The 16,169-nt window shown below is 43.1% G+C and overlaps 1 protein-coding gene across 3 annotated transcripts in view; it reads right to left on the bottom strand.

Annotated features, from left to right (window-relative positions):
• Positions 1 to 16,169, bottom strand: part of KCNK12 (potassium two pore domain channel subfamily K member 12) — a 263,268-nt gene that overhangs the window by 42,558 nt on the left and 204,541 nt on the right. For 2 of the 3 annotated variants that reach the window (XM_073628515.1, XM_073628514.1), the window contains one exon: positions 1,310 to 2,201. In XM_073628515.1, coding sequence (XP_073484616.1) covers positions 1,310 to 2,201 — 892 coding nt within the window. Of the gene's footprint in view, positions 1 to 1,305; positions 2,202 to 16,169 lie in introns of those variants that run through there. The other variant, XM_073628516.1, reaches the window with a different exon arrangement.

Below are 16,169 nucleotides of genomic sequence, written 5' to 3' on the forward strand. Positions count from 1 at the left end.
TGTCCCTTCCTAGCACAAATCACTTCAATAAACCCTACTAGCACAAATCCTCCCCCCGCCAAATCCCCACTCTGAACAGAAATCCACTCTCCTAGCACAAATCACCCCCCCCCCCCCTCCTAATCACCTATTCTAGCATAACTCCCCAAAATCCCCACCGCGCCTAGGGTAGCAGCCCCCCATGCCCACCCCTTGTCCCGGCTCTGGGCACCATAACCACCACAGTAGGCTGTAGTGATTGTAGTGATATTGGAATGATTCTTGTCACATGCTCACTGAAGTGAGTATGGAGAGCAAGGGAGGCTAATAAGTGCTTTCCCCATATGACATGGAGAAATCTATTTACAACCAGGCCTCTCTTGCTTTATTTTTTTTCTCTGTTCTTCTCACCTTCTCGTCGCCTCCATCGCTGCACCACGTCACTGTTCATCCTGCACGGCAATTGGCTGCGCCGCTCAGAGCGTTTACAACAGAGCGCACGCCATAATGCCGCTGCATGAAGGTGATGAGGCGGCTCTCGAATCATCGCCGCTTTGTCGTTAAGGGATGAGGGGCCATTTACAGTACTGGTGGGGGGTTGACCTTGCGTGTCGCTGTGCCTGTGTTTGATGCTGCAGCAAGACCACAGCAGGTAGCAACCCAAGGCCGCAACACAAATCTATGCACCGCATATATAAATGCAAGCGCATTATAACGCCGCACTGCCACAATATAATGCACTTCATTAATAAATATAGATAGATATACAACAATGTTGCTACATGATTATCCTGCCCCCCCCCCCCCCCCCCAAGGGAAGGGCACAGAGGGGTGGCCCGAGGTCTGGAAAAGAAAAAAAAAAAAACCTCATACAGATGCCTACAGTGCTTACTGGGAAATCCGGCCCTGCATATGTTTCAACTTACCAATTTCGTTTAGATAAATTATGTGAATAAATTCGGTTTATGAAAGGAGAACTTTCTGGGTTATTTGGTTGGTGTATAATTCCTTCCAATCAGATCTCAACTGTTATTTTTTCGTTTTTTTTTATCAGCAATCATCTGATTGCTTGCTATGGGCAACACAATTCTTCTTTCATACACCATAATGGACAAGGTCCTTCATATATTTTCCTGAGAACTATAAAGTGCTTGTTGCATCATACACATGAGATGTGATTACATGCTGATGAAAATGGGATCAATTGTTGCAATGAGAATCGAATGGGTGACTTGGTAGATGTTCACATTCAGGAAATTTACTATGAGTTTGACAACCTTTTATTAAAAAAAAATGATACTGAAAATATAGGAATTTGAAAAGACTCTACCTAGAATCACTTGTTTCTGCCAACCTATTGTTCATGATGGCTAAAGCTCCAACCCCTCCTGAGAAGCCATTTTGTCGTGTATTGATGCACACAGTTCTAGGGTAACCATTGGCTGTTTCAGATAACTGCTTCTGCAGTATGGCAAGAGAAACCTTATTGGACGCCGTAAGGTCCCTCATTGAGATCATTTCCCCCGACAGCCTCCTGCCTTCTGTATCACTGTCGTAGTTGCCGTCGGTCTCTATCGACAATTGGTTCCTGCGGAAGCGAGCTCCGGGAGTGATGGCATTGCGGCGCCCAAGTCGGGCATTGGATTTATGGCACTTGTTACAGCATCGGCACCTACATTTTTTAAGAATCCAGTTTAAAACTTGCTTGATTACAATCGATATGACGTTAAAAAGAGAGTAAATGCAACAAACTCCCAACAATATACACATGAAATTTCCAAACCTGTATAATCCCTGATATTTGTACTCTGCGTTTTGGCTGCTTACTAGATCTCCAAATCCAATGGTGCTAAAAGTAACAAAACAGTAATACAAAGAGTCTATGTAGTTCCAACCCTCCACTGGGGTGTACATGGCTGATGCACAGCAAGAGAGAGTGATAGCAAAAATTCCCAGAATTAGCATGACGTGGTAGACAGATGGCTTCCAGCCAACTAGGCTGTCCACTTCGGAGACAGATGACCCCCGACGGACAGTCGGAGGTAGAAGCCCATTTCGTCGTAACCGCCTTTCGTGGCAAGCTTTCATGACAAAAGCCAAAAGAGATATCATCCTTTCCAAGAAGAGGTTAAAGAACAATATGGTTCCAGCACATCCAAAAAGGCCGTAGAAGATGAGGACCACTTTTCCTGTGACGGTGGCTGGCGTGGTCATTCCGAAACCTGCAAAGAAGATAGGAAACACTTACTGGAAATCAATAAAAGGAGCGTTTACATACATATGACTTATTGGATTTAAAGGACCTCATCTATCAAATCGTACCATTATTCTCGACAACATAAATTCAGCAGTTTTCGATTTTGTATTGTAAAGGTGATAACTGCATAAAAGACATATGTAAGTTAAAGTTTATTTTAATTAACGTGTACAGGTAATTATTTTGATGTAACCAGCACTATTATTCAGTTTCAACCCTTTCTGCTGACTACCTTTCTTCCAATGCATACATCTCTGTTCAACCTTTGGCCACGAGAAGTGCCACTAATTTTATAGAGTCGGTTATTTCACTAATCTGTGTTTCTTTATAATTCTACAGGCTCTCCTTCTGTAGTGAGTCTTCTTTGAGGTTTGAGCTGGTAATGAGGAGGTGCTGCTCTTACAGGAAGAAGACCAGTGTCCCGGCATGACTACACTCTGACACATGCCCTCGAGTGACATAATTCCCTGTTGACAAATCAAAATGGCTGAAGACCGTCACCTGGAAGAACCCCTGGAGAAGTTGCCAGCGAGGGACCGTGCAGGTATCAGATCATTGGAACTAAGGAAAGTATTTGTGCCTTTAGTTACGCTTTAAAATATAAATTATATTTATGATTACTTTAGATAGTTCGACCCAAGGTGTCTCAAACAAACAATTTTTTTTCATTTTCATTACAAAAACATGCGGCCCCTGTGTGTGCTCTAATATACTGTAGTAGCATTAGCGACACACAATAGGTGGTGCTGTGGTGCCTCAGCAGTACCGGCGACTTCCCGTCTGCTGCCAGCATTAAAGAGAGTCAAGCTGAGTGCTGCCATTCAGAAGACATCTTGTATTTATCAAGGCTTCCTCTGACTGGCCGAGGTGAAAATCATAGCATTGTCTACCTGTCTCTCCAGGGATAAAAACAATAATGATTGGCTGGCAAAAACTATTCCAGTTCAATGATTCCTACCTCAATCGTCAGGCTTTAGGCACGCCATATATCATAGTAATATAAAAATGTGCCAACCTAAATGTAAAAATAAGGATTTGGTGATTGTTCTATAATATTTGTGGGCATCATTAGCTAATCCCTAACCATTTGTCATTGTTGGATAGAAATGTTAATATCTCTGCCAGCCATTCTCAACCAGGGTTCCATGGAATCCTAGGGTTACTCCAGGGTTGCTAGGGGTTACTTGAGCTGTGACTAACCATCTCCCTCCCATCTGATATTGCCTGCATGGTTCCAAGTCCATTGACATGACTGCAAGGGTGTCATTCTAGCCAACCCTGTAAGGGGGGTATTCTTCCCACTTACCACCATCAATGTGAAAGGCATTTTTCCAATGACCCCCCCGATAGAATAATCTTACTAGGGGTTCCCTGAGATCTGAAAATGATTTCAATGGTTCCTCTGTGGTAAAAAGGTTGAGAAAGGCTGATCTATGCTAACTGACCCCAGTGTGCCAATAATTTGTTCCAATGACATGGCAAATGTTTCATGAGACTCAAAACTTTCAAAATTCCTTCCAGGCCCCCAAATTCACTCAGCTACAAAAAATGGGATCTTATATAAATCTGGCAAGGTTGGGAGCCCCTAGCAAGTAGTCATGAAAAATCAAAAAGTGGAAAAACTAGCAATGGGCTCAAGGCCAAACAATGCAACATAAAAAAACACAACTGTATTATACATATATCACATAGACAAGTATAAAACCAACCATAAACCCCATACCACCATATCCATATTGCACAAATGTTTCATATTCTAATTCATCCTTAAACTTGTAGGATATGTAGAGGCTGATTCCAGATATTGTAATATTAGCTATGAGCAAAAGAGACATATAAGAAGTCCTTTGATGTGAGCCATTGGGAAGGCCAGGGATAACTAATGCATGTTCCACTTGTATTAGTAGCCAGAAAGATATATATATATATATATATATATATATATATATATATATGGGTGCAGAAGTCCCCTCCAACAGGATATTATATCTGGTGCATATCCAAGTACATATTCCAACTTCTGAGTAGCATCATATGAAATTAGAGCATATGGGGCTGGGTACAAGGTCCTATGCAGGCAGCAATTATTGAAAAGTCCATAAAACTTTTCCTGTTGCATGGTCTAGAGGAGGACTCCAAACTCTAGACTGAAATTGTTCATTCCAACCTCCCTCGCACACTATACAGGCAGTCCCCGAGTTACAAACACAATAGGGACTATAGGTTTGTTCTTAAGAGGAATTTGTGTGTAAGTCAGAACAGTGCATTTTTAAGTGTAACTTCAGCCTGTGCAGGGATGTGGGATGTTCCGGGCGCTTCTGCGCATGCAGTTATGTTATCTGGGGCTCTTCTGGCCATGCAGTACATGTAGTACTGCATTGTGGGATGTGTCAGCGCTGCAAGATGCTGCTTGGAGGTATCCAGGACCAGCGTGGAGCACAAGCAGCCAGCATTGAGGTCCGATCGTAAGTAGGAGTCGTTCGTAACTCGGGTGTTCGTAACTCAGGGACTGCCTGTACAGGGTTTGAGGACTAACAGTGTTAGCAGTAGCATCCATAGGACTGTTTTTCACACATATATCTAGGGGAACTTTATATAGGAGAACTCATGATTGCGGCTATAAATGTTCATTCCAAACTCTCTCACACGGTTAAACAAGCAGCCAGGTGTCTTGCATATCACATAGGAGTATTTGTACCGAAGCCACTGGTAGGGTAAAGGGATTACGTGTCCCAGCATATGTACCCACATAAAGCCACTTCCAACAGAAACTAATGGAAGTCTCTGAAAAAAGACCCCTTTCTTGTCAATCGGTGCCATATCTTATGCCCTGTATGCCCGAGGGAAAATGTGCGATTGGAAATTGTTGTCGGAAATTCCGACCGTGTGTGGGCTCCATCGGACTTTTTCCATCGGAATTTCCGACACACAAAGTTTGAGAGCATGCTATAAAATTTTCCGACAACAAAATCCGATCCTTTAAATTCCGAACGTGTGTAGACAAATCCGACGCACAAATGCCACGCATGCTCAGAATAAATTAAGAGACGAAAGCTATTGGCTACTGCCCCGTTTAGAGACACGACGTATGTGTTTTACGTCACCACGTTCAGAACGATCGGATTTTCCGACAACTTTGTGCGACTGTGTGTATACAAGAAAAGTTTGAGCCAACATCCGTCGGGAAAAATCCGATGGATTTTGTTGTCGGAATGTCTGTTCAATGTCCGATCGTGTGTACAGGGCAATATACTTTTTGCCCCCAGACATCTGACATTGTAAGCCCCAAGATCCAGGTTGGTAGGGAGCATGTAGAATCCTATGCCACCCTTGAAATGTTTTATTAGCCTGAAATATACAGTATCTCACAAAAGTGAATACACCCCTCACATTTTTGTAAATATTTTATTATCTTTTCATGTGACAACACTGAAGAAATGACACTTTGCTACAATGTAAAGTAGTGAGTGTACAGCTTGTATAACAGTGTAAATTTGCTGTCCCCTCAAAATAACTCAACACACAGCCATTAATGTCTAAACCGCTGGCAACAAAGATGAGTACACCCCTAAGTGAAATTATCCAAATTGGGCCCAGTGTTAATATTTTTGTGACCACCGATATTTTCCAGCACTGCCTTAACCCTCTTGAGCATGGAGTTCACCAGAGCTTCACAGATTGCCACTGGAGTCCTCTTCCACCCCTCCATTATGACATCATGGAGCTGGTGGATATTAGAGACCTTGCGCTCCTCCACCTTCCATTTGAGGATGCCCCACAGATGCTCATTAGGGTTTAGGTCTGGAGACATGCTTGGCCAGTCCATCACTTTTACCCTCAGCTTCTTTAGCAAGGCAGTGGTCATCTTGGAGGTGTGTTTGGGGTCGTTATCATGTTGGAATACTGCCCTGCGGCCCAGTCTCCAAAGGGAGGAGATCGTGCTCTGCTTCAGTATGTCAAGTACATGTTTGCATTCATGGTTCCCTCAATGAACTGTAGCTCCCCAGTGCCGGCAGCACTCATGCAGCCCCAGACCATGACACTCCCACCACCATGCTTGACTGTAGACAAGACACGCTTGTCTTTGTACTCCTCACCTGGTTGCCACCACACACGCTTATCTTGGTCTTCAGCAAACTGTTTGCAGGCTTTCTTGTGCATCATCTTTAGAAGAGGCTTCCTTCTGGGACGACAGCCATGCAGACCAATTTCATGCAGTGTGCGGCGTATGGTCTGTGCACTGACAGGCTGACCCCCCACCCCTTCAACCTCTGCAGCAATGTTGGCAGCACTCATACATCTATTTCCAGGTCAGGTTCAGGGTCTTGGCAATCTTCTTATAGCCTAGGCCATCTTTATGTATTTGTCAGAGCCTCAGAGTTCTTTGCCATGAGGTGCCATGTTGAGCTTCCAGTGATCAGTATGAGAGAGTGAGAACAATAACACCAAATTTAACACACCTGCTCCCCATTCACACCTGAGACCTTTTAAAATTATCGAGTCACATGACACTGGGGAGGGAAAATGGCTAATTGGGCCCAATTTGGACATTTTCATTTAGAGGTGTACTCACTTTTGTTGCCAGTGGTTTAGACATAAATGGCTGTGTGTTGAGTTATTTTAAGGGGACAGCAAATTTACACTGTTATACAAGCTGTACACTCACTACTTTACATTGTAGCAAAGTGTCATTTCTTCAGTGTTGTCACATAAAAAGATATAATAAAATATTTTAAAAAATGTGAGGGGTGTAATCACTTTTGTGAGATACTGTATATGTAGTTACATTTTAAGCTCTTTTAGACTTTTGACTTGCAGAACTTGGGTGTTTGATTACGTTCCAGCCAAAGTCACTAACTATACAGACATTGTAAGCTCTTCCTGCCCTTGCATGAGTTTTCACCAAAGGCTCCAGTTACCTTTCAGAACCCGAAATACAAACGCTAAATGACATCCATGCTAAGTAATCTAGTATATATGATTAACTTAGGGACACTAGGTTTAAATGAAGTCATGCCATTGCTCCAATGACATTTGGATACAACCTAATTATATTCTTCCCTCTCATTACTTTAGTTACTGCACCAACAGCAATTCTTCAACTCAACTAATTAAAAAGGTTGAAAAGCCGACGTGTTGGTCAGGCTATCAAAACTTAGTTTTGATTATAACTGGCTTTTTGACACTTTGGCAAAAAATTGTGTTTTGCAGTTGAGCTTAATAGAGAAAAATGTATTCTAAGTGTGGTATACTAGCTTATATTTTATTCATGCTCTATGGAAGACGTTTGTCTGGCCTGTTCTGGAAAAACGGTCAGCTACAATTTTTTATACTTCATTAGGTTACAGAAATATGCTTACTTTACATCTAAATTGTCTCTATGTGCTAATAATTTCCACAGTTGCAGAGGTGTTACTTTTTTTATTTTAAAATGTAAAAAAAGCTTGTAGACTTATATGGATATATATTTAGACATAGTGTGTATATATATATATATATATATATATATATATATATATATATATATATATTTATATATATATATAATTTTTATGGAGGCCATACATTAGAATGTCTCTCCATTTTCCTTAAAAATATAAAGACTGAAATCTTTTATATCACATGAAGTGGAGTGATTGTTTTTTATAATCCCTGTTTATAGGTTTGTAATGCTGTTTGTGTTTTAGCTGGGAGGTTAATCTTTTATGTTTGTCCTGATGACCAATATCTTTAGAATTATAGCGTTTGGCACAAAAAAACTGAATTCAATGGGGATGCTTGTTCCCTTGACAATTGTCTAAGAGGGACTTCCCTGACTTTGGAGAGATTTCGTCTTACTTCCTGTTGTATCTACAGTACAGGCGAAAAAAGGAAACTCACAAATCGGACACAAATTGAAAAAAAAAATGAATATAAACCTTCCCTACTCTAACCAAAAGAACCTTGTAATATATTTAATTAAAAAAAAAGTTCAGGCTTTGGATATACTTTCAGAACACAAATATCCTCCCCAAAACAAAAGATTCTGGTAACAGGTCTTTTTTTTCCATTTCACGTAAGTAATTTATACTATTTTGCTCTTTTATCATGCTGTTTTTCCCAGGGCATCGAATTTCTTATAAATATTACATTATTCAATGAGACTATGGGATTCATTTGCTAAAGGCAAATAGGCAGTTCATAGACCTTCGATCTCAAGTAAACAACAGTATAGAAAGTAAACATGAATTGTAAATGATAAACTTGAATAGAATCAAATAAAGTGTCCACAAAGTCCCATCCACAAGTGTGAAGCATACAAAAAATGAAGCCTCTTCAAAGGCCTTTGTGATATATGATACCACCAACAAGCACCTTCACCCGGAGTGATAGTAGAAATGCTGGCTTACCGACTCCCCATGACCCCCTTCTCAAGGGTGGTCATAAAGCACTTAAGCAATTTTCATACACCTCAAGGTCTCCTCCTGGAGCGCTTCTCTATCCACCAGGGGCTCCGCCTCCTACTGAAGGCATTGAGTTCCAAGAAGTGGACTTCCATACCAGCTGAGTGATTTCTTCTTACATGAGCAGTGTTCTGTGTGTGAGTGTATTTCTTTATTTAATAAATGTTTTAAAAGATTTTTACACTATGAAGAGGCCTTTGTCTCTTTGACTTACATGAATAATTTGGCTCTAGCCAATTGGCAGGGGTTTTCTTTGGCCCCACAGCCTGCTGGGAGAGCCTATTTATTTGGGAGGAGTCAGGAGATCTGGGTTCTGTGCCACCTGGGCAGCTGTCTGGGTGGACATGTGTTGAAAGCTCCTGGCTGCTAGGCCAGAAGCCTGAGGCCTATCTGAGAGTTCCATGGTTACTAGGCAGTCTGAGGCTTACCCAGGATAATAAGGAGCATCGTAGGGTTGGGGCTTAATGTCGGAAGCCTAACCAAGTTGCACGGGTTCTACCAGCCGGAGAACCCCTCTTTGTCAGAGGTGAAGGGTCAGAGTTGCTAACGGAGGACAACTATTCCTGTCGTCAGGAGCAAAGCTTAAACCAAGGTCAGAGGTAAAGGGGAAACTGTCGCCATCAAGGGACAATGCTCCTGTTATCAGAGGCCAGAGTTAAGAGTCTGAGAGAGTACCAGAGCAGTGTTATTCACTAACTGGGGACAGTGAAGAAGCTGAGAAGTCTCAGTGCAAGTCAAGCCAGGGACCCAGCGGATAGCGGGGGTGATGCTTGCAATAGAGTTCAGTTGTTGGGCCGAAGAGCCGAGTAAGAAACCCAGCAGGTCAGTTTGGGTGGTCCTCGGAAGCTACAGTGGGAGGCTGTGAGATGGAGACCAGGTCCTACACAACGGGGATACCCAGTTTGGTATGTGTACAGATCTGTGTTGAAGTCAAATGTATATTAATAAATACTGTATATGAGTCAGATTCACTAGCCTTTCTAATCTTAAAGTGGAACACAACTCTCTCAATTAACATGAACTAATTTTTTATCCTTATTCTGCTAACATTAGTAAATAGATAGGAAGGTATATTTTATTTACTTGTTTTAAACTTTTTATTATATTTCTTCAGTTGCTTCCTAGTTTCTGGCTTAGGTCAAAATGATGACATACATCCCAGGAGAGTTCATGTTCATTTTTTTTCTTCCATCTGGAGGTGGGGAGGAGGGGCTTTCTTAGCATATACAAAAAGGAAACACTTCACCAGGTGGAGCGACAAAAGCAATAAAAAGGCAAGCAAGGCTTGTCCTATATGACTAAAAGAATACATTTATTATATTACCAAAGATGTCAAAAAAGAGTAAAACTATGTGCCAAAGTTACTCTATGTTGTAAATACGCAGTATATACGCAGTATATCACACCACAGTCCCATCACCAAAAATTAAAAACAATGTCACAAATATGACGTCATTAACTATATGTGATAAATAGTCCGGTGCGGACAATTGCCGCATACCTGTATCAATACAGTAGTAAGCTGGAATGTATGGCACATATAGGCCCCAGGGCTCCACAAATATCTCCCTGTAACCTGAGGTACACTGTGATCACTAATTGTAAATAGATATGGGGCTGAGCATACCCCTAAGGCAGGGGTAGGCAACCTCGGCACTCCATCTGTGGTGAAACTACAAATCCCATCATGCCTCTGCCTCTAGGAGTCATGCCTGTGATTGTCAGGGTCTTGCAATGTCTCATGGGACTTGTAGTTTCAAAACAACTGGGATTGCCTACCCCTGCCCTAAGGTATTATTGATTGATGGCAGTCAGAGCTCAGGAGGAGGCTATTCAGCAGTAGTAGTTGGACTGCTATTGGAACTAAAGTGGGGTACACACTATAAGAAAATTGGGCAAATGATTGTCTGATTTTCCTCGTTGTTTTACAGCAAATCGGAACCAATGAACGAAAATGCCTGCGAAAATTTTTTTATAGTATGTACGAGCCATAAGATATAGCCACTGTGGTATCCATGGGCAGGAATGTTGGACTCCAAATTCAAAACACACAATGCCACTGGTAATCCATAGGCCATGCAGTATGGCAGTATTGCAAAAATTTCATATCAAACTTCACCTGTCTTCCAACTTCAACAACAAGTGTGAGGGAGGTAATGTGCCACAGGAGTAAAATCACAGTTTCCCAAACTGACCCGGGTTGTACTTGTTATTACGAGTCAATGCGGGTTAGAACAGGTATCAGTATGGTCGATTCGGGGGGAGCGAGATGATCTTACCATTCCCATGTGGATCCACCAAAGGTGCTGTCACAACGATCAGATCATCGGTAGGAGCTTACCACCAGGTCTTAAATCAGATTCAGCTCCCACTCCAAGTGCTCACGGATCATACCGCTGGTGACCAGATTCAGTTACGGGGCATGAACGATAGTCTGCGGTAGTTCTGGCATAACATTACCCCGCGGATCACATGCATGTTGGTGTGGGCTCCAAGACTTTTCTGCTGACAGTGTAGAGTCAAAGGGGGCATAGGCTGCAGACGTTACATGACACATCCGTGACGTCACATCTCCTGCCTGCATGCCTGAGCTAAGGGCAGATGGATTCCCAGAAGCAAATGCTACACGAATCATCTGCTCTTACTCAAAGTTGGCCACGCCTAGAAATGCTAGGGGGGTGTTTTCAAAGTGAGTTCTCAACAAAATAAAGTATGGAGACATGGATGAGTTTGCTTTGAATATTAAAATGAAATAAATAGCGTGGTGCTCAGACAGTTTATTTCTCTTTAAATTCTCCTCCTCAGTATGTTACCGTCCTCCCTCTTCTCTGCACCCTAGGCAGCGGCCCCTACTGCCCTCTCTTTGGCTCCTCTATACACCCCTTGGTGTTGAGAGAGGTATTTTTTATTTTTTTTTTGCTATTTGTCTATCATCAATTGACATTCGGTAGGCAATTTCTCATCGTTAGTCTATTCTATAGTTAGTAAGGTAAAAGAAAAAGTCAATCTTGTTTACCCAATAGAAAAAACAAATAAATAACAAGACTAAATAAATAAAAGCCACCATATACAGAGTCTTATACCCCCTATAAAGTATGACTGAATTGATGATGATAAGAAATAAAATGCTTCCACTACAGGATGCTTGTTCAAAGAACCCATTTCTATAAAAGCCAATAAATTCTTATTGGCCCTTCTGGAGAGTAATTACTTTTACTAGCTTATTTTGTTAGGCAAAGAACAAAGTGTAGACTATAGTAATCCATAGCAATCAATCAGAATTTGTCTTTCTATGATTTCACTCCAGTAAAAATTGGTTCCTAATAGACTGTGGCAATATGGGTTACAGTTGCTTGTACCTAATGCTCTTTGCATTGCCTGTTCATGTCATTTCAAACCACATTATAGCTTTAACCCCAGCTCTAAGCACCCATTAAGATTACTGCAGTAAAGCATATTACATGCTTTGGGGTACCATCAATAGTGCAATGCGGTTACAAAATTTCTGACATGTCTGATTTTCTGGATGTTTTGGTTGGTTGGCAGCCTATCATTTCAATCATTTCAATGGGTTGCCTTAACACAATGCCCATTAATGGGCTTTTAAAGTGATTGTTTTTAAAGCCTTGTTTTTTTTGTTTAAAAATAACAAACATGTAAGACTCGGTTCACACAGGGACGACTTGTCAGGCGACCTAGTCGCCTGACAAGTCGCCTCCTGTTCTGTACAATGGAACCGTTCTAATCGGAGCGACACAAGTCGCTCCGACTTAGAAAAAGATTCCTGTACGACTTTGGGGGCGACTTGGGGCGACTTGCATAGACTTCTATACAGAAGTCGTTTTGCAAGTCGCCGCGGAAGTCGTTTGCAGGTCGCCTCGCTGAGGCGACCTGCAAGTCGTGCCGCCCGTGTGTGAACCGGGTCTTATACTTCCCTGCTCTGTGTAATGGTTTTGCACTGAGCAGCCCAGATCCTTCTCTTCTCGGGTCTTCGCTGGCGCTCCTAGCCCCTCCCTCTTGCTGAGTGCCCCCCACAGAAAGCAGCTTGCTATGGGGGCACCCAAGCTTAGCCGCTGCTCTGTGTGTCCATTCAGACACAGAGCTGCGGCTCGGCCCTGCCCTCTTTCTCTCCTCATTGGCTCACTGATTTTGACTGTCTCAGCCAATGAGGAGAGAATGTCCTGGATAACCGAGGCTCTCGTGCAATATCGCTGGATAGAGATGGGGCTCAGCTAAGTATGAGGGGGGCTGCTGCACACAAGGTTTTTTTTATCTTAATGCATGCAATGTAATAGGATAAAACAACCTTCTGCCTTTAAAACCACTTTAAGCTGATGCTTTATATAATTTTTTTCTGGTACAATAATTTTTATAAAAAAAAAAAATGCACAGGTGCAGATCAACAGTTTACCCACGCAGGGGGATCAGATGGAAGATATTAAAACTACATAAAACATCAATGAATGAACCCAAAACCAGTCCAGTTTATAAAGCGAGAACTCAAGGTACAACCCCGTGGCACAGGCCGTGGGTCTGCGAAAATGGCCGAAGTCTAAAGGCACCGGGACTTATTAGAAAGGAGTGAGAGAGATTGGGCAGAAGCCCCAAAGGAAAGAGAGAGAAAAGAGGAGAAGGGAGAAGAAATAAAAATAAATAAATAAATAAATACCAAAGAGAAAAGGCACACGGGGGACGGAAAGGGAGTGGGAGGGTAAAATACTCGCAGGCTAGGATCCCCCACCCTTATCTAGGAAGCGCCCAAACTGATCGTGGGTATTGTGGGGAGGGCATAAGACCACCAAGGGGACCACATTTTAAAAAATTTAGTGTGGAAGCCATGGAAAATACTCAACATTTTCTCATTAATCACAAGGTTAATCACCACAGCGATTGAGACCAAAGGCTTCTTCAAGGCTCTGGCAATGGCTCTCTTTGCAGCAATAAACAGGTAAGTTGCTAGTTTTTGTTGGTACGAAAATAGATCCTGAATTGGACAATGCAGCAAAGCCAACTTGGCGTCCTTATGGACGGATATGTGGAATAAGGTTTGAAGGAGTCCGAACACCCTGGACTAGAAACCTGTCAACCAAGGACAAGACCACCTAGTGTGGATAACATTTCCCCGATGTCCACAGCCCCTGAAGCATCTGCTGCCATCGGATGGATTTGCTCTAGCTATACGGGCTGGGACCCAATACCACCTCAAGAGAACCTTGTAGGCAGCCTCCAATGTAGTAGTGTTAAAGGAGCACTTGAGCGACATGAGACCAGGCCTTACTCCACTCCTCAGGGTCAATGGATGCCTCCAAGTCATGTTGCCATCGAGACTTATAGGAAGCGGCAGCGGAACAATCCAGTGCGTTGGGAGAGGAATAGACCTGTGAGATGGTGCCCAGGGAGCAATGGCGGGTGAGTTCAAATGCTGTTTTTTTTAAAAGGGGAAATCAGAATTACGTCGCAGAGAGGACACCTAGTGTCGAAGTTGAGCATATTGAAAAAATTCAGCGGATGAAGCTTCATGGGTTTCCTGAAGAGAAGGCCATGAGGGAAAGGAGCGTGCAGAGAGGAAGTGATGGACCTCCCTGAATCCATGGGCCAGCCATAAGGAGAATGACCCGGCAGATCTAGACACGGAGGGAAAAGGGGGTTGTTGAGCAGAGGGAGGAGCGGAAGGAAGGGAGACATAAGATTGCTGGAATAATGGAACGAGTCCCAGAGTTTTAGGCTGTGGAGCATAAGAGGGCTCAGAGTGCAGGGGCGAAGTTTATGCGGGAGCCAGAGAAGGGCTGACAAGGGAATTGGGGCACAGTTGTGGAGTTCAAGGAGAAGCCACAGAAGCACGTCCATCGTGGCATGGAGCAGGGACAGTTGGGAGATCTGCGCCGCCTGGTAATATTTTGATACATTGGGGACCCTAAGACCCCCCCCGCAGTCTATGCCTGAACAAGGCAGAAAGGGGTACCCCGGGACGTTTAAAGGCCTAAATACAAGAATGGATCCTACACTGGAGCAGGCACAAGAAAAAAGAAGGGCCATGGACCAGTAAGGTCCTGAAATAATATAAAAATTTTGTGAGGATGGTCATCATCTTTATGGCATGTATGCGACCGATCCATAACAAAGAAGGAAAGCGCCAAGATTGCATGAGGGAAGAAATAGATCTCAGAAGGGGGTAATAATTAGTCAAAAAGAGGGTTGAGTAAGAAGGGGTCAATTTAATGCCCAAGTAGCCCAAGTAGAGGTTTTCCAGCGGTAGGGGAAGGTGGTCTGAAGATGAGTCACCATCAGGGATGACAGAGTGATGTTAAGGAGCGGTAGTTTTCTGGGGGTTAAATTGGAGGCCCGAGATAGTTGAGGAGTGAGAAAGGAGACTATGAATATTGGGCAGTTTGGTTAGGGGGTTAGTCAATGTCAAGAGGATGTCATCTGCAAAGAAGCTCACCTTGTAGTGTAAGCCCGCGTACTCAATGCCCGTGTTATTAGAGTCACCCCTAAGGGCTATCGCTAAGGGTTCCAACACTAGTATAAATAGGATCGGAGAGAGGGGGCACCCCCACCTGGTTCCATGAGAAATAGGGAAGGAGGTGGAGAAGTGACCGGCGTATCTAACAGTGGCAGAAGGGGAGGAGTAAAGAGCCGCGATCCAATGGAGGATTGCGTGGCCAAAACCCCAGCGCTTCAGTACATAGCGTAAATAATCCCAGGATAGGGAGTTGAAGGCTTTGTAGATGTCGATCGAGAGGAGGAAGCCTGGAATCTTACGACATTGTAAAAGATGTATCAGGTGGACTACCTTGCGAACCTTGCCCCCCGCTTGCAGCCCGGTAACAAAGTCTACTTGTTCCCTGTGTATCAGGGAATGCAAATATCTGTTAAAACGGGAGCCCAGGATTCTCCCTGGGATCTTCATATCTTCATTGAGTAAAGAAATTGGTTTATAGGCTTGGGGATCTAGTGCATCCACTGCGGATTTGGGGATCATCGTGATATGCGCCGCCAAGGTGTCTGGGGCAGGCACTAAGCCTTGGCGTAAGCAGTGTATAATAGGCTGTAAGGTGAGGTGACAATAGAGTGGAGAGTTTGTGATAGTAAAGGCCTGAGAAGCCATCTAGGCCTGGCCCTTTAGAGGGATGCAGCAATTTTATTGCCAGGGTCAGTAATATAAGTGTAGAAACCGAGGGGAGGAGGTGTCTCCTGCAGACAAACTACATCGACTTGGTTGGTCTTGAGGTGGTGAAAGACCTTCAACCTCTTAATAGGGGAGATGAACCCTATATAATTTTTTATGATATCTATAAAATATTTTAGAAATAAAAATGTATTGCAGTGGGAAGTCTTGAAAGGGATACTGGAAGCTAAAAATCAGGACCCAACAACAATGTCACCAAATGTTACTTGCCATTATGCCTCCTAATCTGCCCATAGCATTGGCCATGCATTGCGTAGAGCAACAGGAAATGGATAAAATATATACCAAAACACTATACATT

This window comes from Aquarana catesbeiana, linkage group LG04 (assembly GCF_042186555.1).
Source record: "Aquarana catesbeiana isolate 2022-GZ linkage group LG04, ASM4218655v1, whole genome shotgun sequence".
NCBI lineage: Eukaryota > Metazoa > Chordata > Amphibia > Anura > Ranidae > Aquarana > Aquarana catesbeiana.